Source organism: Pipistrellus hanaki (assembly GCF_964339955.1).
Source record: "Pipistrellus hanaki genome assembly, chromosome: 2".
Taxonomy (NCBI): domain Eukaryota; kingdom Metazoa; phylum Chordata; class Mammalia; order Chiroptera; family Vespertilionidae; genus Pipistrellus; species Pipistrellus hanaki.
This window is the reverse complement of record NC_140504.1, coordinates 48686211-48713258: the sequence shown is the minus strand read 5'-3', so window position 1 is coordinate 48713258 and position 27048 is coordinate 48686211. Positions and strand designations below refer to the sequence as shown.

The following is a 27048-nucleotide window of genomic DNA, read 5'->3' as shown; positions in this document are numbered from 1 at the left end:
CTCTCCAACATAAGACCCTGCCCCCATGTGGACACCACAAGATGGCCAGCAGGGGAGGACTGTTGGGAGGGACCAGGCCTGCAAAGGAGGGCAGTTGTGGGCGATCAGATCAGCAGGGGAAGGCAGTTGGGAGGGACCAGGCCTGCAAGGGAGGGCAGTTGGGGGCAATCAACCCTGCAGGGGAGGGCAGTTAGGGGTGACCAGAATGGCAGAGAAGGGAAGTTGGAAGCAAACAGGCTAGTAGAGGAGCAGTTAGACATCAATCAGGCTGGCAGGGGAGTGGTTAGGGGGTGATCAGACTGGCAGGCAGAAGCGGTTAGGGGCAATCAGGAAAGCAGGCAGGTGAGCAGCTGGGAGCCACAGCAGTCCTGGATTGTGAGAGGGATGTCCGACTGCCCATGGGGATCAGGCTGAAACAGGCAGTTGGACATCCCTCAAGGGGTCCAGATTGGAGAGGGTGCAGGCTGCGCTGAGGGACACCCCTCCTGCCACCGTGCAACAATTTCATGCACCTGGCCTCTAGTAGCAAAATAAGGCAGAATCTAATTGGTTAATTGTTGGTACTAGAAATCCTTATATAAAAGTACTTGAGGCCCGGTGAATGAATTCGTGCATGGGTGAGACCCTGATGGCACACCCCAATGGGAACCAATTGGGGCTGAGTAGGTGTTGGGGGATGAGAGGTGGGGGAGGGGACGTGGGAGGTTGGCCACCAGGCTCAATCGGGGTGGGGGGTCGACTGGGGGAAGGGCTGGCCAAGGGGAGGGACTGTGGGAGGTTGGGAGGGCTGATCTGGACCCCCATTGGGCCAGTTGGCTGCTATAGTGTGCCTCATAGTGACCAATTGTTTGGGGTTGTTCTGGTCCTTCCACTGTTCCGGTCGCTTGGCTTTATATACTATAGATAGGCACCTGATTTTTTAAAAAGTCACTTTGAAGCAAAAAAGGGTAGATAATTACTATTATTTATTTTTTTATAAATCCATAAAAATTTTACCTATGTTTTTGGTCAGATCAGCAAAACATATATCTTTCTTAGTAATTAGTTTGTGTACAGCATAAGATGAAAAAGGTTGAAAATCATTATTCTATTAGTTCAATAACAGATGCCTCTAGGGAAAATAACAAATCATTATTTAATTACTGTTCTTTAGAACTAGCTCTTCCACTTTTAAAATGCCATATTATAAATAAAAAGGAATAATTCAATAAAAGATATTTTTCAGTTCAACATATTTGTAAGAAGCAGCCTGGCTATTCGTATATTTTGTCATAAACAGGACACCAATTCTCAATTTGTAGACCAATTGTTACAAATGTGCACATAGGTGTCTCTTTTTATCCTGGACCCCACCCCATCAGTTTATTTTTTGCATCTAGGGGCCTGGTTCTATTTCATTTGTTTTTCTTAAGATTCTACATATAAGTGAAATCATGTTATTTGTCTGACTTTTTTCACTTAGCACAATACCTTTTAGGTCTATCTATGTTATTGTAAATGGCAAGATATCACTCTTTTTATTGCTAAATAATATACATAGTTGTCTTGAACAGATAAAGCAGCATAATAAATAAGATTGATACCCAAATTGGTGACTAGCTTGCTATTGAATTTGCAAGCACAAATAAAAATACATAAAGTCCTTATATATAGATTTGTGCTCAAAATCAACAGTATGTAAGAATTTTTAAAAAGTACCAAAGTTTTTTCTGACACAAATAAAATATAAGACATCATTCTTGTCCATTAAAGAGATTGAATAATATTAGTGAAATACTATTAGTTATACTTGCGTAAATAATGAGCAGATAATAAAGATGTACCACTGGAGGACAGTAAATGTATTTCAAAATATAATTTGTATATTTTAAAAATATATTTTTATTGATTTCTGAGCGAGAGAGAGGGGGGGGAGAGAGAGAGAGGGAGGGAAACTTCAATGATGAGAATCATTCATTGGTTACTTACTGGGGACTGAGCCTGCAACCTAGGCATGTGCCCTCGACCAGAATCGAACCTGGGACCCTTCAGTCCACAGGTCAACACTTTATCCACTGAGCCAAACCAGCTAGAGCTATAATTTGTATTTAACTTACAATAATTACTGGTTATAATGAATTTTACCAATTTTAAAATTAGAAATATTGACACTTGCAAAATTCACAAATATCTCTACAATTTAAAAAAGAAAAACCTGATAAAAGATATTACAAGAAATATATTAAAGATCTTTACCACACATGGTGCTTCTAAAATGAACTAATGCACCAAATCAAATAAAACTTTCATTTTGTAATCAACACCAATACATTAAAATAGATTTAAATTTCATCTCAGCTTGTACATTAAAAAAAATGACAATCAAATAGGAAACAACATAAGTACTTTCATTAACAATTTAATTCCAGGCAACACAATTGTATTGTAAACAAATATAGTTAGGGAATACACTAGGAGTTTGAAGTATAGAAATAACATCTGTATGCACATAGTTGAGACTATAGAAAAGTCTAAGTTTCTGAAATACTGTATTTTAAATTAGTGTTTCTCAAAGTGTGGGCCATGAGCCAGCAGCACTAGAATCATTAAAATTATCTTGCTTGTTAAAAGAATCAATTGCTTGTTTAAATAAATTTCTGTACTCTAAAACTATTAAAACAAAACAAGAATCTATATTATTTACAAATAACCTTTGGCGACTGCTATTTACATAAAAGTTTGAGAATCAATGCTTTAAATGTTAGTAATTGCTGTTATAAAACAATAAAGGTGAAAAGCCTTATCCCCACCTTGCCGAAACCGGTTTGGCTCAGTGGTAGAGCGTCGGCCTGCGGACTGAAAGGTCCCAGGTTCGATTCCGGTCAAGGGCATGTACATTGGTTGCGGGCACATCCCCAGTGGGGGGTGTGCAGGAGGCAGCTGGTTGGTGTTTCTCTCTCATCGATGTTTCTAGCTCTCTATCCCTCTCCCTTCCTCTCTGTAAAAAAATCAATAAAATATTTAAAAAAAGAGAAAAGAAAAAAAGAAAAGACTTACCCCCATTATGAAGATTTTAACTTAAAATTGATTTTTAAAAATTATTAGGTTAAAAAAAATTATTAGGTTAAAATGCTTAGTAGTTCCTTTAAAAATATTTGTATAATGTGTCTTAACTTTATATTGTGAACTTTTTATAAAGATACATTAACATCTAAGAATACAGGGGAATCAAGATGGTGGCATAGGTAAATGCTGTTACATGCTGTTCCAAAAACCACAACAAAATTATAACTAAAATACATAATTCAGAACCACCTGAAATCTGGCTGAATGTTAGCCCTAAAAGTAGAGAAGTAAAGAAGAAAGCACACTGAGACTGGTAGGAGAGGAGAGGTATGATGCCCATGTGTGGTGTGTTTTTAATCAGGAAGGATATTGTGGCTACGGAGGCCTCCAGTGAGGAGAAAGAGGTCCCAGCTCCTCACTGGACACACAGCCAAAGGTTCAAGAGCTGGAAAGAAAAGTCCTCGTAACCTCAGGCTGTAGAAACCAGTGATAACTGGGCTGAGTAACACAGCTGCTGCTAGAGATCTAGGCAGACTTCTCAAAGGGCAGCACTAGGGCAGCCAGTTTGACAGGAACCTGTAACATTCAGGGAGGAACTGCATTGTCTGGCATCAGGGTAAGAACTCAGGTGCAGCTTTCTCACAGACAGGAGATCTCACAGGGATCCTTGTTCCCATGTTGGGACCTCCCCTCAATTCCAGAGATGAACAACAGCCATATCTGAGTTTTCATCAGCTTGTCTCACACTGCTTGCTCCCCCCTGGTGATTCCCTGAGATACCCCTTCCCCGCCCCAAGCTGTTTGCAGCAACTTTTCCATATGAATGGCATGTTCTAGTTCAGATAGACTTTCCTAAAATCTCTCAAACAAGCAGCAGCTGGTGTCTGTACCCCATACCTTTCATTAAGAGGCCCAAGACCCAGGACTAGCACTAGACTTCCTTGCTTCAGAGCTGGGCCTGCCTGGGCACTTCCAGGCCTAGTACAAGTAGCAGCTATGTGCAGATTAATCTGTAGCTCCTGCTAGGTGGCCCCAGGCAGTGGCTGACTTTACACCTCCAGGAAGACCCATGAGCCAGTACACCTGGTGGAAAGCTTCAAACCTTCAAACCATGAGATTACAACCCTACATATCCACAAGTGACACACTTAAGGGGCAGACTTAGAGAGCACCAAAGCACAATGAAGCAAGTCTTGCTCCACAGGAGTGTCTCCTGCATAGCAGCTCTTCCACTATAGTCACAGCTGGTCCTCACAGCTAACTGGCCTGGAGGTCAATTCCTCCTGCTAATTCCAACAGCAATCAAGGCTCCACTACAACAAGACGTGCACACTGCCCATAAAGGGTGCACCTAGAGGGCCCAGTTCAGGTTACTGGGGAGGCTGAAGGCTCCACTACAACAAGACGTGCACACTGCCCATAAAGGGTGCACCTAGAGGGCCCAGTTCAGGTTACTGGGGAGGCTGAGTCACTCGACCCAAAAGGACATCTACTACACAAGGTCACGCTACCAATTCCAGGAGACATAGCAGCTCCACCTAATACACAGAAATAGCCAAAATGTGCAGACAAAGAATCATGTCACAAATGAAAGAACAGAATAAGTCTCCAGAAACAGAAATAAATGAAATGGAAGCAAACTACTATATTCAGAGTTCAAAACAATGATTATAAGGTTGCTCAGGGATCTTTACTGAGAGCTTCAAGGGACTTAGTGAGATTTTCAAGCATCTTAGTGAGAATTTTCAAAACCTTAGTGAGAACATCAAAGACATGAAAAAGGGCCAGTCAGACATTAAGCATACACTTACTAAAATAAAGAATAACTTACAAGAATTCAACAGTAGAGTAGAGGATTCTGAGAATTAAATGAATGATTTGGAATATGAGGAAACATACAACACCTGATCAGAAGAGCTAAAAGAAAAATAAATCCAAAAACATGAAGATAGTGTTAAGGAACTTCTGGGACAACTTCAAGTGCACCAACATTCGCCTTATGGGGGTGCTATTAGGAGAAGAGACAGAGCAAGATATTGAAAGCCTCTTTGAAGAAATAAGAGAAAACTTCCCCTACTTGTTGAAAGAAATAGACTTACAAGTCCAAGAAACGCAAAGTCCCAAACAAGGGGAATCCAAGGAGGCCCATACCAAGACACATCATAATAAAAATGCCAAAGGTTAAAGACAAAAAAAGAAAAAAAAAAAGAAAAAAAGAATCTAAAAAGCAGCAAGAGAAACAGTTACCTACAAGAGAGTGCCCATGTGACTGTCAGCTGATTTCTCAATAGAAACTTTGCAGGCCAGTAGGAAGTGGCAATAAATATTCAAAGTGGAGCCCTTCCGCCGGCAGCCATTGAGGAGAGCAGCAGCCATGGCTCTGCGCCACCCCATGGCTGTGGGCCTCAACAAGGGCCACAAGGTGACCAAGAACGTGAGCAAGCCGAGGCACAGCCGCCGCGGCGGGCGCCTCACCAAGCACACCAAGTTCGTTCGGGACATGATCTGAGAGGTGTCATGCCATGGAGCTGCTCAAAGTCTCTAAGGACAAGAGGGCCCTGAAATTCATCAAGAAAAGGGTGGGGACACACATTTGCGACAAGAGGAAGAGAGAGGAGCTGAGCAATGTCCTTACAGCCACGAGGAAGGCAGCAGCCAAGAAGGACTGAGCCCCACCCCATCTGTATAATAAAACAGGTTCAGAAACAAAAAAACCCCAAAACAAACAAACAAAAATATTCAAAGTGATGAACAGCAAGGGACTACAACCAAGGTCACTCTATTCAGCAAAGCTATTGTTTAGAATTGAAGATCAGATAAAAAGCTTCAAAGACTAGCCGAAACCGGTTTGGCTCAGTGGTAGAGCGTGGTCTGCAGACTGAAAGGTCCCAGGTTCGATTCTGGTCAGGGGCATGTACATTGGTTGCGGGCACATCCACAGTGGGGGGTGTGCAAGAGGCAGCTGGTCGATGTTTCTCTCTCATCGACGTTTCTAGCTCTCTATCTCTCTCCCTTCCTCTCTGTGGAAAATCAATAAAATATATATATTTAAAAAAAAAAAAAAAAGCTTCAAAGACTAGAAAAAGCTACAGAAGTTAATCAACTACCAAACTAATATTACAGGAAATGTTGAAGGGTAATCCTTAAGAAGAGGAGGAAAAAGAAGAAAGAGGAGGAGGGGAGGAGATAAAAAATATGAACAATAAAATGGCAGTAAAGACATATCTATCAACAATTAAATCTAAAAATCAAAATAAACTAACAAGAAATCTAATGAACAAAATAAACATGAATAAAATAGAACCAGAGGTATGGACACATGAAAACAGAAGGACAAATCTTAGAGGACAGGAGGAAGGAGGGGAGTGAGAAGAGATTAATCAAAGATATGCTGAAACCGGTTTGGCTCAGTGGATAGAGCGTCGGCCTGAGGACTGAAAGGTCCCAGGTTCGATTCAGGTCAAGGGCATGTACCTTGGTTGCGGGCACATCCCTGGTAAGGGGTATGCAAGAGGAAGCTGGTCGATGTTTCTCTCTCCTTTATGTTTCTAGCTCTCTATCCCTCTCCCTTCCTCTCTGGAGAAAATTAATAGAAATATATTTTAAAAAAAGATCTTATATGCATTATCTATGGACACAGACAATAGGGTGGTAAAGGTCTGGAGTGGGTTTGGAATTGGGTGGAGGGGGACAATAAGGGAACATCTGTAATACTCTCAGTAATAAAGATTAAAAAAAAAAGAATCTACTACAAGGAGACTAAGAAAAGTAGCTAAGGCAACAATAACATAGATGAAAGCAAAAGGACTTACAGTTAGTGATATCAGGTGGTGCATAGCCATCATTCATATACATACTTGTAGGTTTTGCCACTTTCAAATAAACAAAATCAGACGTGTTCTTTAAAGCAGTCACTGCTTCTTCATGAGTAACTTCTTCTAAACACACACTATTCACCTAAAAGAAAATCACCAAGACATTTATTTTAAAACATGTTGCCTTGCTTTCTGCTTTTTAAAAGGTGGTCAATATTTACATCAAAGGTGAGAAAAATATGGGATTGATTTAAAGAATATAAAGGTGTGTGAAAAGAAAATATCCATTTTTATTGTCTATGATATCAGCAAGTTATGATAAGTGAAGTTGTATGTTAATGAAATGGCCAATTTTGATTCTAGCCCTCTTCTTCCCAATCCCCAAGACTGAACTCTTCTTCGTTCCACTCTGTCAGAGCATTTACTACTGAACCTCGCTTGTTGGGAGCACAAGTCTATACTTGTGCTGTATCTCCTTGAACGCAGGTTATTAGACAGAGAAGATATGAGAAGTGGTAGGCAGATAAGAGACTTTATTGCAGACCAAGCGGCCATTGCTAATTAGGAGCCATCAGACAAAGTAGCTCTTCAAAGTAGCCCCACAAAGCAGCTGTGCGAAAGCAGCCTTACAAAGTATAATAGCCACAGCAAACAGGAGCCAGCCACCTGCTGGCCAGCAACACACTCTTATAGCAACGTAGACAAAAGAGAGTTCTTGCCAAATAGAGACATCAATATTTGGATTATAGAAACATACGCCTATTCAGTGCATACAGTAAAACTGCCGTGTCCTGGCCTTTGTACATGCATAAGGCAAACGGACCTTGAACATCCAGCCTAATCCTTTGCTTAGGGCTCCCACACACTCTTGGGCATTTAGGAATGTGTGTAGGTATGTTTTAGTTTTGTTTGTTTGTTTTGTTTTTAAAGAAAATGAAACCATAAGGTTTTTGTTCTGCAACTTGATTTTTAATATAAGGTATCTTAGAGATCATCCCATATTGGGCTACAAGGAATTATCTCATTTAAAAACTATTGTACAGTACCCCATTGTGGAATTCTATGATAATTTATAAAGCCATTCCAATCTTAATAGTTTAACCTGTTAACCGAGCAGGACTTATAAATACGTCAAACGTAAACAATATCGAGTACGGGTAGGACATATGAATACGTCCTTGAAATATATGTTGCGCCCTGAAACGGGCGGGACATATATTTCCGAACAACAAAGCTATTAGTCATCCATACATGTCTCGACATGAATTTAAGACACGGAGGGAATCAGTATAATTTCGCTATTGAGAGTGGTGGACGTGTTCTGGGTGAGCAGTGACGGGTACGTACTTACACTTATCCACCTATTTTTGTATTATATATTATTTACTTATATTTTTTGTATCTCCAACCTTTATATAATAGAAAAACATATAAAACTGATCCAATCATCAATAATTTGTCAGAAAAGTTTAAAAGTTTTTATGTATGTGAACAAGAAATGTGCATAGATGAATCTCTTTTATTATAGAAAGGGAATTTATCTTGGAAACAATATATTGAATATATCTACAAAAAGAGCTAGATTTGGAATGAAGTTGTTTATTTTGAGTGAAAGCCAATCTGGATACATACAAAATATAATTTTATACACAGGCAAGGACACAAATTATGGTTCGAACTACCCACAAGAAAAACAATCAACAAGAATTGTTTTGGAGTTAACACATGACTTACTGAAAAAAGGTTATGGATTTACTTAGATAGTTTCTGTACATCAATTCATTTGGCTGAACTCTTGTGTCAAAACAATACAGACATTGTTGGAACAATGAGGATAAACAGAGTCGGAATCCCCAGTAAAATAAAAAAAATTACAGAAAAATGAACATATAGTAAGAATCAAAGACAAACTTATGGTTTTAAAATGGAAGGATAAAAAAGACGTATTGATGCTCAGTTCTATTCATAATGACGAAAAGACAATGACTGAAAAGAGAGGAAGAAGGCAAGAAAAACCGAATGTTGTCCTGGATTATAACAAGAATATGGGCGGCGTAGATTTGGGAGATGGAGTTATGGTGGCCTACACGGCTGCCCATAATAGGGTGAAAAATTTTTATAAAAAAAATTTTCTACGATTAATTGATATGTGCTGCTTCAATGCATTTATTATATACAAAAAAGATAAAGGTCATTTGGATTGATTACACTTTTTGATAGAGTGTGTAGAGAAATTGGCAGATAACAACATAGTGAAAACCCACCCAAAGACATCAACAAGCAGCTCTACATCTAAACCATCATGCTTAGTTGAAAGGCATTTTCCAGAACAAATAAAAGTGATATAGGAAAAACTAAATCCAGGAAATGCCGAGTTTGCTACAAAAAAGGTGTTAGGAAAGAATCTACATACTGGTGTCCGGATTGTAAGGTAGCACTATGTATCAACAATTGTTTTAAAATATATCACACGGAACTTGAGTTTTGAATTTTTACATCTATATTTCAATTTTTTAAACTCAATATTTCTATTTTATCTGTGTGCTTTTGTTTATTGTTCTGTAATTGTTAACTTTTTAAATATTTTTTATTGTGTGTAGAAATAAGATATATATATTTTTTGTAATCTTTATAATTGTTTATAAAATTTATAATTTTAATTCAATGTTTCCATTTTTTTGTTGGTATTCTTTTCTATTTGTTTGTAATTTTGTATTTTCCTTTGCGCTTTATATATAAACAAAAAATATATATTTCATTTATTTTAATTAAGTATAAATAAAAAAATAATAATATAAAATTACATCCACTGGGCGTCGTACTGACACGTCCTAGTGAAAGAGTATGCGCCTGTTGTACCTTGCGTAATTAAAAAGGGAACTCCCCGGTTAACAGGTTAAACTGTTCTAAAAAATTGATTTAGTACATTTATACCCATAGAATATGAGTATCCATCTACTAAGACCGTTACAAACACTGAGTAACATTACTTTACTGTATAAAAAGAGCCTGTAAAATTATGCATTTTAATTTATACATCAATTATATTTAAATTTGTATTTCCACTGGTAATAGTCAAGATTTTTAAAAATTCATTTATTCACCATTCATCTATTTTCTGTGTAAAAACAGAATTGATTTTTAGGTGGTGAAGGTGTATACTGTAACCTTGGTAAACTTGTTCATTATGTTATGTTATGTTAGATTTCTTAACATTTTCTATATAGACAGAAGCCCTCCTAGCTGAGACACTTCTGATCCTCATAGCCAATTGGCTTGGAGATCAACGCTTTCCAGTGATACCAATAACAAGCAAGGCTTAACAACAAGACTGCACACATAGCCCACAAAGGGCTACATCAAAGCTGTCCACCTCAGGTAACTGAGAGGCTGACCCACTGAACTATATAGGACACCTTAGCACACAAAGCCACACTAACAACTCAGGGAAGCTGTGAAAATGCCGAGACAAGGAAACAGATCACAAATGAAAGAAATGGAGGAAAAGAAGCGACTTGATATAAAACGCTTATAAGGTTTTTCAAGAATTTAATAGAAAAGGGCGATAGGATGAAACCGGTTTGGCTCGGTGGATAGAGCGTCGGTCTGCGGACTGAAAGGTCCCAGGTTCGATTCCTGTCAGGGGCATGTACCTTGGTTGCGGGCACATCCCCGGTAGGGGGTATGCAAGAGGCAGCTGATCGATGACTCTCTCTCATTGATGTTTCTATCTCTCTATCTCTCTCCCTTCCTCTCTGTACAAAATCAATAAAATATATTAAAAAAAAAGAAAAGAAAAGGCCGATAAAATAAACGAGACCAATAAGGATATGAAAAGGGATCAACTAGAAATAAAGAATACATTGTCTGAAATAAAAAAATATTATACAGAGTCCTAAAAACAGAATGGAAGATTCAAGTCAAAGATTTAGAACACAAAGACCCGGAGGACACTCCTCCGCAGAAGCAAGAAGACAAGAGAATCCAGAAAGTTGAAGATAGTGTAAGAAACCTCTGGGACAACTTCAAACGAACCAACATCAGAATTATGGGGGTCCCAGAAGAAGAAAGAGAGCAAGATACCCAAAGCATATTAGAAAAAATAGTGACAGAAAACTTCCCCACCTGGTGAAAGAAATAGACTTAAAAGTCCAGGAAGCACACAGAACCCCAAACAAAAGGAATCCAAAGAGGAACACACCAAGACACAACATAATTAAAATTCCAAGAGTGAAAGACAAAGAGAGAATATTAAAAGCAGCAAGAGCAAAGCAGGTAGTTACCTATAATGGAACACCCATACGATTGTCAGCTGATTTCTCAACAGAAACCATGCAGGCCAGAAGGGAATGGCAAGAAATATTCAAGGTGATGAATAGCAAGAACCTACAGCCAAAAATGCTCTACTCAGCAAAGCTATCACTCAGAATCGAAGACCAGATAAAGAGCTTCACTAATAAAAAAAAAGCTAAAGAAATTCATCACTGCTAAACCAGAATTATATGAATTGCTGAAGGGGGTTATTTAGGAAGAGGAAGAAGATAAAGATAAAAATTATAATCAACAAATATGCAACTATCAACAAGTGAAACTAAAAGCCAAGGGAATTAAAAAATCTGATGAACAATATTAACTGGTGAATATAATAGAATCACAGGTATAGAAGGGGAGTGGACTGACCATTCTTGGGGAAAAGGGGAGTGGGGGTATGGGAAGAGACTGATCAAAAACTGTGCCCCTATGGATGAGGACAATGGGGGGTTGGGAAAGGGCAGAGGGTGGGGTGGGAACCTGGTGGAGGGGAGCAATGGAGGGGAAAAAATTGAGGAACATTTGTAATAATCTGAACAATAAAAATTTTTTAAAAAAGATTTTCTATATACATTATGACATAACCTATGAATATAGTTGTACATTTCCTTCTAAATCTGAATTTCTTTTTCATTCTGTGTTGTCCTGAATATCAATGCAACAGTGAATAGAAGAGGTACTTTGTGTCTTTCTTAAGAATGAACCCATTTTAGAGAGAATCCAAGATGGCTGCCCAGGTAAACACCTAGCCGCAGCCGCACACAACAATTTCAATAAAATACAACTAAAATAAAAAATGGACATTACCCAGAACTACAGGAAAGTCGACTGACTGGAAATTCTACAACGAGAAGCAAGGAGAAAACCAGAAGGAAGAGCGGAGGAGCTGTAAAAGCCTAAGGTACGGAGACACGCGGCGCGCGAGGAGAGAACGGAGCTGGAGAGGAGGGAGGCTGAGTGCCTGGCTGGCGTTCCCTAGCAGGAAGGAGATAAAAGCTCCAACTGTGTTGGGCCCCAGTTCCGACTTCTCTGAACCCAAGTTCTAGGCCAGACCCTGGGGATCCAGGCTCAAACAGAGGGAGCTGGGCTGTAAGGCGGAACCCCGGGGGAGCAGCGAAAGAAGGCCCCGGAGGCGCGCACATTGCGCCCAGAGAATGGACGGTTGGCTGTGCTGCGGGATTGCCCTGGCGGGAAGGAGATGGGCTCTAGACTGCTCTGAACGCCACCTCCAACTCCACTTCCAACTGAACTGAACCCCAATACCGGGCTCATTGGGGGAGAGCCTGGACTGTTTGGTAGCAGGCGAAAATTGAGGGCACCTTTCTCTCAGAAGCGCTTGCAACGAGTAATGAAGGACCCTGAGACCCAGGAGCCTCAAAGGGCGTGGCTGAAGAAAGCCAAAGCTGTAGGCTCCATTCTGAAACCATGCCCCATCAAAGAAGCTGCGAAAATGCCGAAATGAAATAGATCACAAACGAAAGAAATGGAGGACAAAAAGCGACTGGATATAGAGTTCAAATCTACACTTATAAGGTTTTTCAAGAATTTCCTCGAAAAGATCGATAAGACCTATGAGGATATGAAAAGAGATCAACTAGAATTAATAAGGAATCAAGAAGAAATGATAAGGGATCAACAAGAAATAAAGAATACATTGTCTGAAATAAAAAAATATTATACAGAGTCCTAAAACCAGAATGGAAGATCGCAAGAATCAAGTCAAAGATCTGGAACATAAAAAGCCAGAAGGATTTCGAGGATCCAAGATGGCTGCTCGGTTAGACACCTAACCGCAGCAGCACACAACAATTTCAATGGAATACAACTAAAATGTAGAGTGGACATCGCCCAGAGCTACAGGTAGTCGACTGACTGAAAATTCTACAACAAGAAGGAAAGAGAAAACCAGAAGGAAAATCAGAGAAGCTGAAAAAAAAAGCCTAAGGTACGGAGACATGCTGCGCGCTCGTACGCGGAGAGGTCGCAGCCGGAGAGGAGGAGAGGGCTGGGTGCTGCCTGGCGTTCCCTAGCAGGAAGGAAATAAAACCCCCAGCCTGGGCTAAACCCCCCAAACCGGCAGCGCTGAGCCCCAGTTATGAGCCAGACCCTGGGGACCCAGGCTCCGGCGGGGGAGACGGGGCTGTGAGGCAGAATCCCAGGCGAGCAGCAAAAAGCAGGGCCCCCGGAGTCGCACGCACATTGCGCGCAGAGGACTGAATGTTGACTCTGATGCTGGATTACCCTAGCGGGAAGAAACAAAGCCTCCGGTGGCGCTGAGCCTCAGTCTGGACTGCTCTGAACCCCAGTCCTGGACCAGACACTGGGGACCCAGGCTCGGGCAGGGGGAGATGGGGCTGTGAGGCGGAATCCCAGAAGAGTGGAAAAAAGCGGAGCCCCCAGAGTCGTGCGCACGCGCAGAGGACAGTCTGTTGACTCTGATCCTAGACTCCCCTAGCGGGAAGGAGAAAAAAAGGTCCAGACTGGAGGAATGCGACAGGGAGCAGGAGCCCCTGTCGGACACCAGCCAGCCTGGCGCCGGCAGAGAGCCGGGCGCCGGGGCCCCCAGGGGGGGGGTGTGCCCCTGAGCCATTGAACTCTGAGCGCGGGCAACGGAGCCAAGGCCGGGGGCTGCTTCCTGGGCGGCGCTGACCCCGGCAACAGGCTGGAGCAGCGCGGGAGCCCGCGGAGAACAAAGGGGTACCACAGGCCAACCTGCTGAGCTCCCAGGACAAGGAGGAAGAAACCAAAGTTCTCAATGTGAAGAAATCAAGTGAGAGCAAAAGATAGTAAAATTACTTAAGAAAGAATACAAAGAAGATCTTGAAAAATCAAAGACTAAGTCAGAACTCAACTCACCAGCCAACATTGCAACATAAATGCGTTTAAAAAAAAAAAAAAAAAAGGACAGAATGTTGGAACAGCGGCGGCCAATGTTGGAACAGCGGCGGCCAGGCATAGAGTGCCCAGGCACAAGGCAGTGGCAACCGGGCCCGGAGCAGCAACGGCCAGGCCCCAGAGCAGCAGCAGCCAGAACCAGAGCAACAACAGCCAGCACTGGAGCAGCCAGACCTGGGGCAGTGGCAGCCAGGCCTGAGGCGGAGGCAGCCAAGCCCAGGGTGGCCAGTCCAGGAACACCCAGACCCGGAATGGCCGGGCCCGGAGAAGCCGGGCCCAGAGCAGCCGGGTTGGGAGTAGCCAGGCCCAGATTAGCAGTAGCCAAGCCTGGAGTATCCAGGCTGGGAGCAGCCAGACTCGGAGCGGCCAGGCCCGGGGCAGCCGGGCCCAGAGCAGCCGGGTCTGGTGCAGCCAGGCCCGTAGCAGCAGCTGCCAGGCTGGGAGCGGCCAAGCCCGGAGCAGCCGGGTCTGGTGCGGCCAGGCCCGGAGTAGCCGGGTCTGGTGCGGCCAGGCCCAGAGCAGCGGCTGCCAGGCTGGGAGCGGCCAGGCCCAGAGCAGCCGGGTCGGGTGTGGCCAGGCCCGGAGCAGCAGCAGCCAGGTCCAGAACAACTAGGTCGGGAGCGGCAGTGACCAGACCCGAAGCAGCTGGTTGTGGAACGAACCAGAGCAACAGAGGCCAGGCCCGGAGCATCCAGGCCCGTAACAGCTCGCTTCTCGCCTGCCCCTGCCCCACGGCTGCCTCTCAGACATGGCTGGAAACTTTTGTGGGAACTTGAGGGTCTGCTGAATCAAGTGATGAAGGCTTAGATCTGGATGTGTTGAGTTAGTATAGCGCTGGGGTGTTGATCTGTGAGTGCCTTGGGTGGGGCCTGGATGAGGCTGGTTGACCTATTTGGAAATGTCTTTTGTGTGAAATGTATCATTGGGCATGTGGTGCTATTATTGATATGAGAAAATGCTAAGTAACTGATTTACTATCTGAAAAGGGATTTACTATCGGGGAAAGGGAGGGAGGAAGAGACTGAACATAAACTGCACCTATGGATGAGGACAATGGGGGATGGGGAGGGGGCGAAGGGTGGGGTGGGAACCTGGTGGAGGGGGGAAGAAATGAGGAACCTTTGTAACAATATGAACAATAAAGATTGATTAAAAAAAAAGAAAAGAAAAAAAAGCCAGAAGAATTTACCCATTTTATGTAAGTTATCTCATGTGTTGGTTGGCATATAGTTGTTCATAAATAAAAGTGTTCTCTTATGTCTCTTTTTTCATTCCTACTTTTAGAAATAAGTTTTTTTTTTTTTCTCCTTGTCTAACTAAATGTCAATTTTGTTAATTTTAAAGAATCAAGTTTTGGTTTTGTTGATCTTCTTTATGGTTTTTTCCAACTATTATATTCATTTCTGCTCTAATATTAATTATTTCCTTTCTTCCTTCTGCTAGCTTTAAGTTCAGATTGCTCTCCTTTTTGGTAAATTTTTTGGCAAAGAAAAAAAATACTATAGCCAAACTGGTTTGGCTCAGTGGATAGAACATCAACCTTTGGACTGAAAGGTCCCAGGTTCAATTCCGGTCAGGGGCATGTACCTTGGTTGCAGGCACATCCCCAGTAGGGGGTGTGCAGGAGGCAGCTGATCAATGTTTCTCTCTGATCTTCATCAATGTTTCTAACTCTCTCTCTTTCTTCTCTCTCTCTTTCTCCCTTCTTCTTGTAAAAAAATTAATGAAATATATTTTAAAAAATACTATAAATGTTTCTATTATCTTAAATTACAGTGCACTAAGTAAACAAATATTTGCTTTATTATACCTTTTATTGTCCTCATTTGTACCTTTATAATCAACAGCAGGGGAGTTTTCATATTTTGACAAAAATTTCTAAATTTTTGTCAAACCATAAGTTTTCCCACTGATTATTAATATTGCCTTTCAAGATTTCAACTGCATGATAATTTTTATGGTCCCAAATTATTGTGTATAGTGAGGACTGCTTGCATTTTGAAATACATAGCTGTGGTATATTGTTTCTTTGGTGGCCTGCAATGAGCGATCCATCTTGGTATTCATACCCTTGTAAAATCCCTTTCTATAGTGAATCTTACTTGGCCTTATAAGTAGCTTTAGTCAATGACATAATAGTAACTGATGTAAAGAGAGGGTTGATAGCCCTAACCAGTTTGGTTCAGTAGATAGATAGAGCATAGGCCTGTGGACCTAAGGGTCCCAGGTTTGATTCTTGTCAAGGGCATGTACTTTGGTTGCAGGCACATCCCCAGTAGGAGGTGTGCAGGAAGCAGCTGATGGATGTTTTCTTCTCATCGATGTTTCTAACTCTCTATCCCTCTCCCTTCTTCTCTGTAAAAAAAAATCATTAAAATATATATGTAAAAAGAGAGGGTTGATAAATGCTACACATTGGAGCTTATCTTCTTGGAAGGCTCTCTCTTGGTATGTCGCTCTTGGAACCTACCATTCTGTGAGAAGTCCAACTAGTCATGTGGAGAGGACACTGGAGAATTAAACACTTAGTTAACAGCTGTAGTTGAGCTACCAGCTGATAGCCAACAACAAATTACCTACCATATGTGATCCAGCCAACTTCGAAGTGGATCCCTGGCCTTAGCTGCGCCAACCTAGTTGATATTATGTGGAGTAGAGATAGGCTGTTGTGGCAAGACCTACCCAAATTGCAGAATTGTAAGCAAATAAATAATTGTTATTGTTTTAGTCATTATTTTTATTTTTAGGCAGCATTAGATAAAGAGTTGACACAATTTACTAAGGGATTCAATATGGAGTGCGAAAGAGGATTATCCTAGAGGTACCAAGGCGCGCCCTTCGAGAGGGCTGGCAACTGAGTATGTGGCTGTCTTTGTCAACTAGGAGGGAGACAAAAGCTCCCAACGGCTCTGAACTCCAGTTCCGGGTGAGACTCTGGGGACCCAGTCTCATTGAGGGCGAAACTGAACTGTTAGGAAAGAGAAAAGCACATTGAGACTCAGAGGAACTGCAGAAGCAGAGGTACCAAGGCTCGTGCGGAGGGGGCTGGCAACTGAGTATGCAGCAGGCTTTCTCCATCGGAGGGAGACAAAAGCTCCCAACGGCTCTGAACTCCAGTTCCCGGTGAGACTCTGGGGACCCAGACTCATTTGGGGAGAAAGTGAACTGTCTGGCAGTGGGTGGAACTTGAGGGTGGCTTTCTCTCAGAGGTGCTTGCAGCGATTACCGCAGGGCACTGAGACCCAGGGGCCTTTTAGGGCAGGGCTGATGGGAAGCCATTGCTGTCTGCTCCACCCTGAGACTCTGCCCCATCCAAGATGAGCACAGAAGTTCTCCCAGCGTAGACACAGCTGGTCCTCACAGCCAATTGGCCTAGAGGTCAATTCCTGCTGGTGTTACCAACAACAATCAAGACTTAACTACAACAAGGCTATGCACGCAGCCCACAAAGGGGTGCACCAAGAGTGTCCACCTTAGGTAACTGGGGAGGCTGAGCCACTGGGCACTATAGGGCACCTAGCACACAAAGCCACTCTATCAACTCAGGGAAGCAGCCAAAATGCAAAGACAAAGAAACTGATCACAAATGAAAGAAGTGGAGGAAAGCAAATTGACTGGATATAAAGTTAAAAAACCATGATTATAAGGTTTTTCAAGAATTTTCTAGAAAAAGCTAAGACCCTCGAGGATATGAAAAAGGACCAACTAGAAATTTAGCATTCACTGACTGAAATAAAAAATAATATACAGAGATCCAACAGCAGACTAGAGGATCGCAAGAATCAAGTCAAAGATTTGAAATACAAACAAATAAAAAACACCCAACCAGAAAAGCAAAAAGCAAAAAGAATCCAAAAATATGAAGATAGTGTAAAGAGCCTCTCCGACAACTTGAAGCATACCAACATCCTAATTATGGGGTGCCAGAAGAAGAGAGAGAGCAAGATACTGAAAACCTATTGAAGAAATAATGATAGGAAACTTTCTCCACCTGGTGAAAGAAATAGACTTACAAGTCCAGGAAGCACAGAGAACCCCAAATAAAAGGAATCCAAAGAGGATCACACCAAGACACATCATAATTAAAATTCCAAGTGTAAAAGACAGAGAATATTTAAAAGCACCAAGAGAAAAACAGTTAGTTACCTACAAGGGAGCACCCATACAATTGTCAGCAGATTTCTCAATAGAAACTATGCAGACCAAACAGGAGTGGCAAGAAATATTCAAAGTGATAAATAGCAAGAACCTACAACCAAGATTACTCTACCTACCAAAGCTATCATTCAGAATTGAAGATCAGATAAAGAGCTTCACAGATAAGAAAACGCTACAGGAGTTTATTACCACCAAATGAGTATTATATGAAACGCTAAAAGGTATTTTTTAAGAAGAGGAAGAAGAAAAAGGTAAAATAAAAATCAAGTGAATAAAATATCTGATGAACAGAATAAACTGGTAAATATATTAGAATCAGGGGCACAGAAAGGGAGTGGACTGACAATTCTTGGGGGGGAAAGAGGTGTGGGAAGAGACTGGACAAAAATCGTATATGGATGAGGACAGTGTGTGTGGAGGGTAAGGGCAGAGGGTGGAGTGGGAATGGGATGGAGGGGAGTTATGGGAGGAAAAAAGAGATACAATTGTAATAATCTGAACAATAAAGATTAAAAAAAAAAAGGATTATCCTAAAGTTTTAGACCTGGTCAAATAAAAAGATAAAGTTCCCATGTAATGAGATGTGAAGAATGTGAGGAGATGGAATTGAGGGTAATGAGTGGGAGAATGTCTTAGAAGTTTATCTTTAGATATATTAAATTAGAGATGACTAGTCTCCCTTTATATGGAGACATATAAAGGGAGACTAGATAAAATCTCAGGGTTTTTCAAATGTTTTGACAAAAACAATGTTAAATGTTTATATATTTCATTTATGCACAAAAGGGTGTGTCTGTGTGTGTGTACAAATAAAACTAAAGTTCAGAAAACAATAATTAGTATTATCATATGCAAATGAACCAATTAAATCAAAGAGAGCAGAGAAAATATACAAGGACTGAGTCTGGATCATTTCATGTTTAGAGATTATGGAGAAGACGCACCCAAATGAGAATGAGAAGTGACTAGTGAGGTAAGCGAAATACCAAGATATAAGGTGACTATTCAGCAAAATAAAAAAGTGTTTGAAGAAGGAAGGTGTGTCAAAGGCTTGATGTGTCAATTAATATGAGAACTAAGAATATAATGACTACCAAAGCCACACTCAATGGTAAATCAGCATAAATTGTTAACTCCCTACCACTAAAACTGATTCTGAGAAAACCATAAAGGAAAACATGGTATTCAAGAAATTAAAAAATAAAAAGAGAAGAACCCAGTAGATAAAGAAGACTCTTTTGAGCTGGTAAATATAGATGTAGTGCTGGATTGTGTGTGAGAGAGAGAGAAAATGTGTGTATGCAGGTGATGTAGAGGGGATTTTGGCTGTAGCTTGGGGAAGAGTAACAAGTCATAGCTGTGACAGGATAAGTTAGTGAAAAGCATTTCAAGGTGAACTCCTCCTCTTCCCCATCATTAACTAAAAAATAATCAGTCCACCTGCTGGCTGTAAATAATAAGCAGTCCTGGACAGCATGTACAACAAGGGAATAATTTATATATTGTTGATGGAAATGTAAAATTTTTACAACGAAGTGACAGCAGCGGCGGTAGTAACAGGCAGAGCACATCCTCTACTCACACCCCTGCTCCGACGACGACGATGCTGCCTCCGCCGCTGCCGCTGCCGCTGCCTCCGCTGCCCATGTCCCGCCCCCACTGCCACGGAACCCCGCTGGCCGTGGCCCTGGCGCGCACCCCTGAGCACCGCGCGCTATAGCGGTCGCCTTGGCGGCTCCAAGCCCTACCGCCCGCCATGAAGAAACAGGCGAAGAAGGGATGCGACCCCAAGCGCTTCCTGAAGAATAACTGGCTGCTGCTTTTCACCGTCGCCGCGGTGGTGCTAGGGATTGGCATAGGAGTCTTGGTTCGAGAATACAGCAAGCTCTCTAATCTGGAGAAGGTCTACTTCAACTTTCCTGGAGAAATCCTAATGAGTATGCTGAAACTCATCATTTTACCACTAATTATATCCAGCATGATCACGGGTGTCGCTGCAATGGGTTCCAACGTATCTGGAAAAATTGGGCTGCGTGCTGTTGTATATTATTTCTGCACCACTCTCATTGCTGTCATTCTAGGTATTGTGCTGGTGGTGATCATCAAGCCTGGTGTCAGCCAGAAAGTGGGTGAAATTGACAGGCAAGGCAGCAGCCCTGAAGTCAGTTCTGTGGACGCCATGTTAGACTTAATCAGGAATATGTTCCCTGAAAACCTTGTCCAAGCCTGTTTTCAGCAGTATAAAACCACGTGGAAAGAAGTGAGTCCTCCCAGTGAGCCAGGGATGAATACCACGGGAGCATCAGTTACAGCCGTCATGACAACTGCTGCCAAGAATGAAACAAAGGAATACGAAGTGGTAGGCATATATGTAGATGGCATTAATGTCCTCGGCTTGATTGTCTTTTGCCTTGTCTTTGGAATTGCCATTGGAAAAATGGGAAAAGAGGGACAGATTCTGGTGGATTTTTTCAATGCTCTGATGAATGCAACCATGAAAATCATTCAGATCATTATGTGTTACATGCCGATCGGTATTTTATTCCTGATTGCCGGAAAGATCATAGAAGTTAAAGACTGGGACATATTCCACAAGCTAGGTCTTTACATGTTCACCGTCCTGATTGGGCTTGCAATCCACTCCATTATAATTCTCCCACTGATGTATTTCATCGTGGTAAGAAAGAACCCTTTCCGGTTTGCCATGGGGATGGCCCAGGCTCTCCTGACAGCTCTCATGATCGCTTCCAGTTCAGCAACTCTGCCTATCACTTTCCACTGTGCTGAAGAAAACAACCAGGTGGACAAAAGGATCACTAGATTTGTGTTACCCGTTGGTGCTACAGTCAACATGGACGGGACTGCACTCTACGAAGCAGTAGCAGCTATATTTATTGCACAATTGAATGACATGGATTTGAACACTGCGCAGATCATCACTATCAGTGTCACAGCCACAGCTGCCAGCATTGGAGCTGCGGGTGTACCCCAGGCTGGCCTGGTGACCATGGTGATCGTGCTGAATGCTGTGGGCCTGCCCTCTGAGGATGTCACCCTGATCATCGCTGTCGACTGGTTCCTGGACCGGTTCAGGACCATGGTGAATGTCCTTGGTGACGCCTTTGGGGCAGGTATCGTGGAGGAGCTCTCTAAGAAGGAGCTGGAGCAGATGACTGTTGCACCTAATGTCAACTTCAAAACCGATTTGCTAGGGAAACCACAACACTCGATAATGAAGACTCAGATGCCAAGAAGTCCTATGTCAACGGAAGCTTTGCCATCGACAGATCTGACACCATCTCATTCACCCAGACCTCACAGTTCTAGAGCCCTAGCTTCAGGTGACTGGGAATGAGGAAGGACATCTCTTAGCAAACATTAAGGAAAAGAACACTAATGGCCAATTGTACATCTGACCTGATGCACAGACCTCCAGACTACTTTCTATATTTGAATTCGGAGTTTTTGCTCTCTATGTTCTGGGACTTGGGGTTGGGATAAGGAAAAGGAAATTGATGAAAAGGCAAGCTATATTATCTGGAGTTTTAAAATTCTATAAGAGACAAAGTTTAGAAGTATATAACATAGCAGTTGTTGGAATTAGGTAACTGATGTGAAACCACAATTGCTTTCTCATGCACAACCAGTGTTTTGGGTTTTTAAAAAACTGTTCTGTCAGTGACTACAAATTTTTTACTCAGGCTTTCTATTGGCATGGATTTCCTTTGATGTCCCACATTTTTTATAGATTATAATGCATACAAAACATCCCCCTTCCCTGAAAAAAAAAATTTATTTTTACAAGGAGTTTGGAAAACATTGATAGTTTTGTAAAATATTACTGATAGGCTGTGATCCATTAGATTCCACTTAAAAAGTTAAGTGAAAATTTTGTACCCTGTACAATGTACTAGAACATACAAAAGGTCTTCCTAGCAGAATTATTCGTAGCATAAAAAAGAAAAGAAATAACCCAATTCACCACTATACACATGTCTTTTCAGATTCAGTTCAGCCTATTTGCCCATTTGGGTTTGGCTGCTTGCTCAGTGGACTCCTGGCTACTTCTCCTCTCACCTTGTCTCGTACCATTAATTACCAGCTCCTTCAACCTCTTCTGTAGTAAGGACTGGGCTTGGGCATGGTTGATGTGTTCCACATAGTAAGAGCTGTAACACATCAGAAGCCCATATATGACTTGCTTAGCCTACTAAGGCTCTACCTAGCTTTTTCTACCATTTCTGAGTTCAGGGGGAAGTACTGAGTGAATGAGTTGGCTTCCCTAGAATTTGCCCGGAGGATTGGGTAACACAGTCCAAAAATTAATCCCCATGGGTGTAGACTAATTAACAAGAGACAGAGGACTAAAAAGGCTAGCAGATAAATCCTTTCTCTTCCCTGATGGCTGGTTCCACATGACCTGCCTGAAAGACTGTCCTACACGATAAGCCATCAACTACATTTTCTTATGAAATTATAGCCAGCTCAGAAACATAATATCTGGTATAAGCTTTTCCTCATTCTCTGCCTCACTTTTTATATTCATCCATTCTATCTTTGCTGAGATTCTACCACCTCATTACACATACTTAGTATAGGAGCTTTGCTTCAGGTTTTGTCTTTCTAGGAAACGTGCATAGGCTAAGACAGTTATTGATGAAGATTAGATAAATAAACTGTGGGATAGTGCCAGAATAGAACATTATGTAGAGGTAAAATGGACAAACGGGACCGGTTTGGCTCAGTGGATAGAGCATAAGCCTGCGGACTGAAAAGTCCCGCGTTTGATTCTGGTCAAGGGCATGTACCTTGGTTGCGGGCACATCCCCAGTAGGGGGTGTGCAAGAGGCAGCTGATAGATGATTCTCTCTCACTGATGTTTCTCTCTATCCCTCTCTCTTCCTCTCTGTGAAAAATCAATAAAATATATTAAAAAAAAAAAAAAAGGAAAAATTTCAGCTCTAAGCAACAATATGGATAAGTCTTAGTAAAACAATATTTAGTGAAAAAACGTATTAAAAGACTACATATATCGATAGCATAATAGCCTTAGAAGATTTTCAAAACAAATAATACTGAATGAAATATTTAAACATATATATGTGTGATTAAACAATTTTTAAAATGCAAAGTGGTGATTGCTGGTGGGGAAGGGTAGTAGAGGGAAATGGAGAAGGGTATAGAGGGAGATAAATGGTGATGGACAGAGAGTTGACTTGGGCTGGTGAACACACAATACAGTGTACAGATGATGTGTTGTAGACTAGTGTACGTGGAATTGGTATAATTTTGTTAACCAGAGTCACCCCAATAAATTCAATAAAAAGGGAAAAAATAATAAAATAAAATGCAAAGAAATAACAAATTGTTGGGCTGTATAATGACTTAAGCAGTGTTCATTAATATAAATAAAACAATCAATTAACTTAAGTATAAAACTAAATAAATAAGTCACATCTGAACAATGAATGATATTGTGTTATGAACCTAAGAGCTATGATGAAACAATTCTGTAAATCCAAGCCCTAAACCTGTGTTCGGCAAACTGTGGCTCTCGAGCCACATGTGGCTCCTCTTTGGTCCCTTGAGTTGGCTCTTCCACAAAATACCATGGCCTGGGCAAGTCTATTTTTAAGAATTAGCATTAGAAGAAGTTTAAGTTTAAAAAATTTGGGTTTCAAAAGAAATTTCAATCGTCGTATTGTTGATATTTGGCTCTGTTGACTAATGAGTTTGCCAACCACTGCCCTAAACCATCCACAAAAAACAGAAGGAAAATGAAAATAAAACGGTAGGGGAGCTGGTAAAGGAAATTGAAATAAAAAATAAAGATAATACCAAGAATCATTAGCAGGTTTTGACTAAAGTAAGGCTAGTATGCATGTGTTTAAATTTAAATATTTTTGGCATGTTGAAATTCCAGTCTGTCAGAAAAAAAAGAAAAAAGAGGACATAATCAAAATAATTTTCGAAACATTTCTTATACTTACTGCTAAAAGTTTATCTCCAATCTGAAGTTTACCATCCTTATGTGCTGCACCACCTTCAATTATTTTGGTTACATAGATGCTATTATCCCCAGGAATATGTTGATTTCCAACACCTCCAGCAATGCTGAACCCAAGACCTGTTTGGAAAACACTAGTTTTAGAATTTCATCAATAAATGTGAACTAAAGTCCAGAAAGAAATGGAAGGAAAACAGAAGGTGATAATGTCACATTATGTTTTTAAAATAGAAAATAATCTATTTACTTACTTTTAAATTTCTAAATATTTGTTCTCAATCAGGGGACAACTGTAATTATAACTGCTCCTGTTACAAATAAGTTCCTCTGTCCCCTCCTCCCAGGTTATGTCTTAAGTCTCTTTGTAAATGAATTAGTTAGTTCAGAGACATTGTAAACTTATGTTTCACTTTTGTTTTGAACATAACTGCTTCTTACTAACACTACCTTCAGGAGATTAAAACAATTAAGAAAAAATAATAAAAGTGTCTGCTGGTGATGGGCAGAATAAAACTTCAGAAATGTGAATATTTTCTCAATATTCTACAAATTAATTTTAAATAATGCATTTATGGAACTCATAAATCTTAAAGCTTTAGTACCAAACAAATTTGTAGCTCTCTATTCCTTATTTTGTTTATTGGAGTACCATCTCTTCCATGAATCACAAATTAGGATCAATATTTCTATTTACCCTTTATTCCATTCATGCTTTCAAAATTCAAAAATCAAATCTTAATAGTCATTGCAGATGAACTGCTAATAATACATTCATATTTTCTTCTTTTAACTTAGTCTTTGTACTTGTGTTTAACATACTATGGATTAAAGATTACAAGTTAATATCCACACTATACATTATTTCAAAGTATTTAAGTAGAAGTCTACTTAAGACAAAAATTAGTAGAAATTCTAAAAATTCATGTAAGTTCTGTACATTTCCAGTATTGTTAATCTTAGAATGTGTCAGAAATAACTTCGTAATTATACTCAATGCAAAGATATTTAACTGAATTTGTCTTAGTGTGATTGATTATACCTTTAGGACCTTTAATGAGCTTTATTTCCATTATTTTTTCAGATACCGGTTTCCGTCTTTTAACATACAAGCGTACAATAGATCCGGCTTCTTTCAAAGCTTCAACTGCTTTGCTATGTGTTACATCACGAACATCTACTTCATTTACTCGCAATATACAGTCATTGACCCTGAGAAAAATAAAGACAAATTAAGTATTAAAAATTTAAATATCAATTTTTCATTTTTCCAATTTTTTTGTTGACCATTTCATTTTAAAGGTAAAGAGAATTATTTGCTAGAGAAAATATAAGTGAAGAAACTGCATGTTAAATTACAATGTATCAAATACTCATATTAATAAATAAAAACATTTCCCAATGGCCAACAAAAGAAACAGTACAAATAATAGATTATACAAAAATAATGAATAATAACAGCTGCAATTTGTATGCTTATTATGTGTAGGCTTAACACTTAAAAAAAAAACCCTATATAATAAAGAGCTAATATGCTAATTAGACTGGACAGCAGAACGACTCTCCATAATGACCTGTGGGCAGGGATGGGGCCCCAGGGCCGAGAGGTAGCCAGGGCTGTGAGGGTGAGGCAGCTGGGACTGCGAAGGCCTACCCTTGCACGAATTTCCTGCATTGGGCCTCTAGTAACAAATATTTATTTAGCATTAACCACATGCTAACTACTTCTTTTAGTGCTTAATTTAACTCTTATAATTTATTTATATCATTAGTTTACAGATACTAAGGCACAAAGCATTTATTTTATTTTATTTTTTAAAATATATTTTATTGATTTTTCACAGAGAGGAAGAGAGAGGGATAGAGAGTTAGAAACATCGATGAGAGAGAATCACTGATCAGCTGCCTCTTGCACACCCCCTACTGGGGATGTGCCCGCAACCAAGGTACATGCCCTTGCCTGGAATCGAACCTGGGACTTTTCAGTCTGCAGGCCAACGCTCTATCCACTGAGCAAAACCGGTCCGCCAAGGCACAAAGCATTTAAATAATTTTCCCAAGGTCACTCAGATAATGACCAACAGGTTGTCATTCAAAGATAAAAAAACTGAGACTCAGACCGAATATCTAGCTTAAGGTCACAGAGATAGTAAGTGACAAAACTGAGATTTATCCAAAATATCTTTTGATTGCCTTTTCCAACTTAGATACTAGATTTAAAAAAAATAAAGTTATTTGTTGAGATATATGTAGAATTCAAGATTATATACTCATATATTAATTAAAAGGTTATAATATAAATAACTTAATTTGACACAGCAATGTTTTTTTTAAAGTCTGATTCATTCCTAGTTCTAATTTTTTGCCCTAGCTCTGGTCTCATTTGGGGGGTTGGGAGAGAAGAGGAAGATGGTCATTTAAAGTTGGCTGGGGAAGGGGAACAAAGCATACTTAAAATATTAAAATTGATCCTGATAAGGTTCTATATCCAATTAACTTTAATATTTAGAGAAAATAATTGCTAAACCCAAAGACAATGATACCTTAGAGTTAATACTCTAGGTATGTTCCCTCAGTGAAACAAATGGGACATATTAATTTTCACCTACCAGAAGCACAAATAAAATTCCAGTAACATAACCAGGAAATAAATGGCTATATATTTATGTAAATGGTCAAATTATTTATTTTATATCTAATAGAATTAACATACCACCTGTCATGTCCAATGAGCGGCTTAAAAACTGAAGAATGGCATGAGGTACCAATAAACTTAAAATAAGGTGTTTTTTACAGACCATATAAATTCCTTATCCTAAA

The 27048-nt window shown here is 40.5% G+C and overlaps 2 protein-coding genes and 1 pseudogene across 12 annotated transcripts in view; 2 read left to right on the top strand and 1 right to left on the bottom strand.

Moving 5' to 3' along the window:
• The window catches only part of DLG1 (discs large MAGUK scaffold protein 1), a 237004-nt gene that overhangs the window by 94252 nt on the left and 115704 nt on the right, over positions 1-27048 (bottom strand). For all 10 annotated transcript variants that reach the window (XM_084871554.1, XM_084871550.1, XM_084871555.1 and 7 more), the window contains 3 exons: positions 25271-25440; positions 24215-24351; positions 6858-7002 (listed from right to left, as the gene is read on the bottom strand). In XM_084871554.1, the coding sequence (XP_084727680.1) occupies positions 6858-7002; positions 24215-24351; positions 25271-25440 (452 nt within the window). The remainder of the gene's footprint in view (positions 1-6857; positions 7003-24214; positions 24352-25270; positions 25441-27048) is intronic.
• LOC311616416 (large ribosomal subunit protein eL36-like) lies at positions 5374-5744 on the top strand (annotated as a pseudogene). Its single transcript has one exon. The product of its transcript is annotated as a large ribosomal subunit protein eL36-like (transcript).
• LOC311616351 (excitatory amino acid transporter 3-like) lies at positions 19960-23086 on the top strand. Its single transcript, XM_084871651.1, is given in 2 exon segments — positions 19960-21417; positions 21423-23086. Coding segments are annotated over 2 exon segments (1566 nt in total). The 5' UTR covers positions 19960-19980; the 3' UTR covers positions 21552-23086.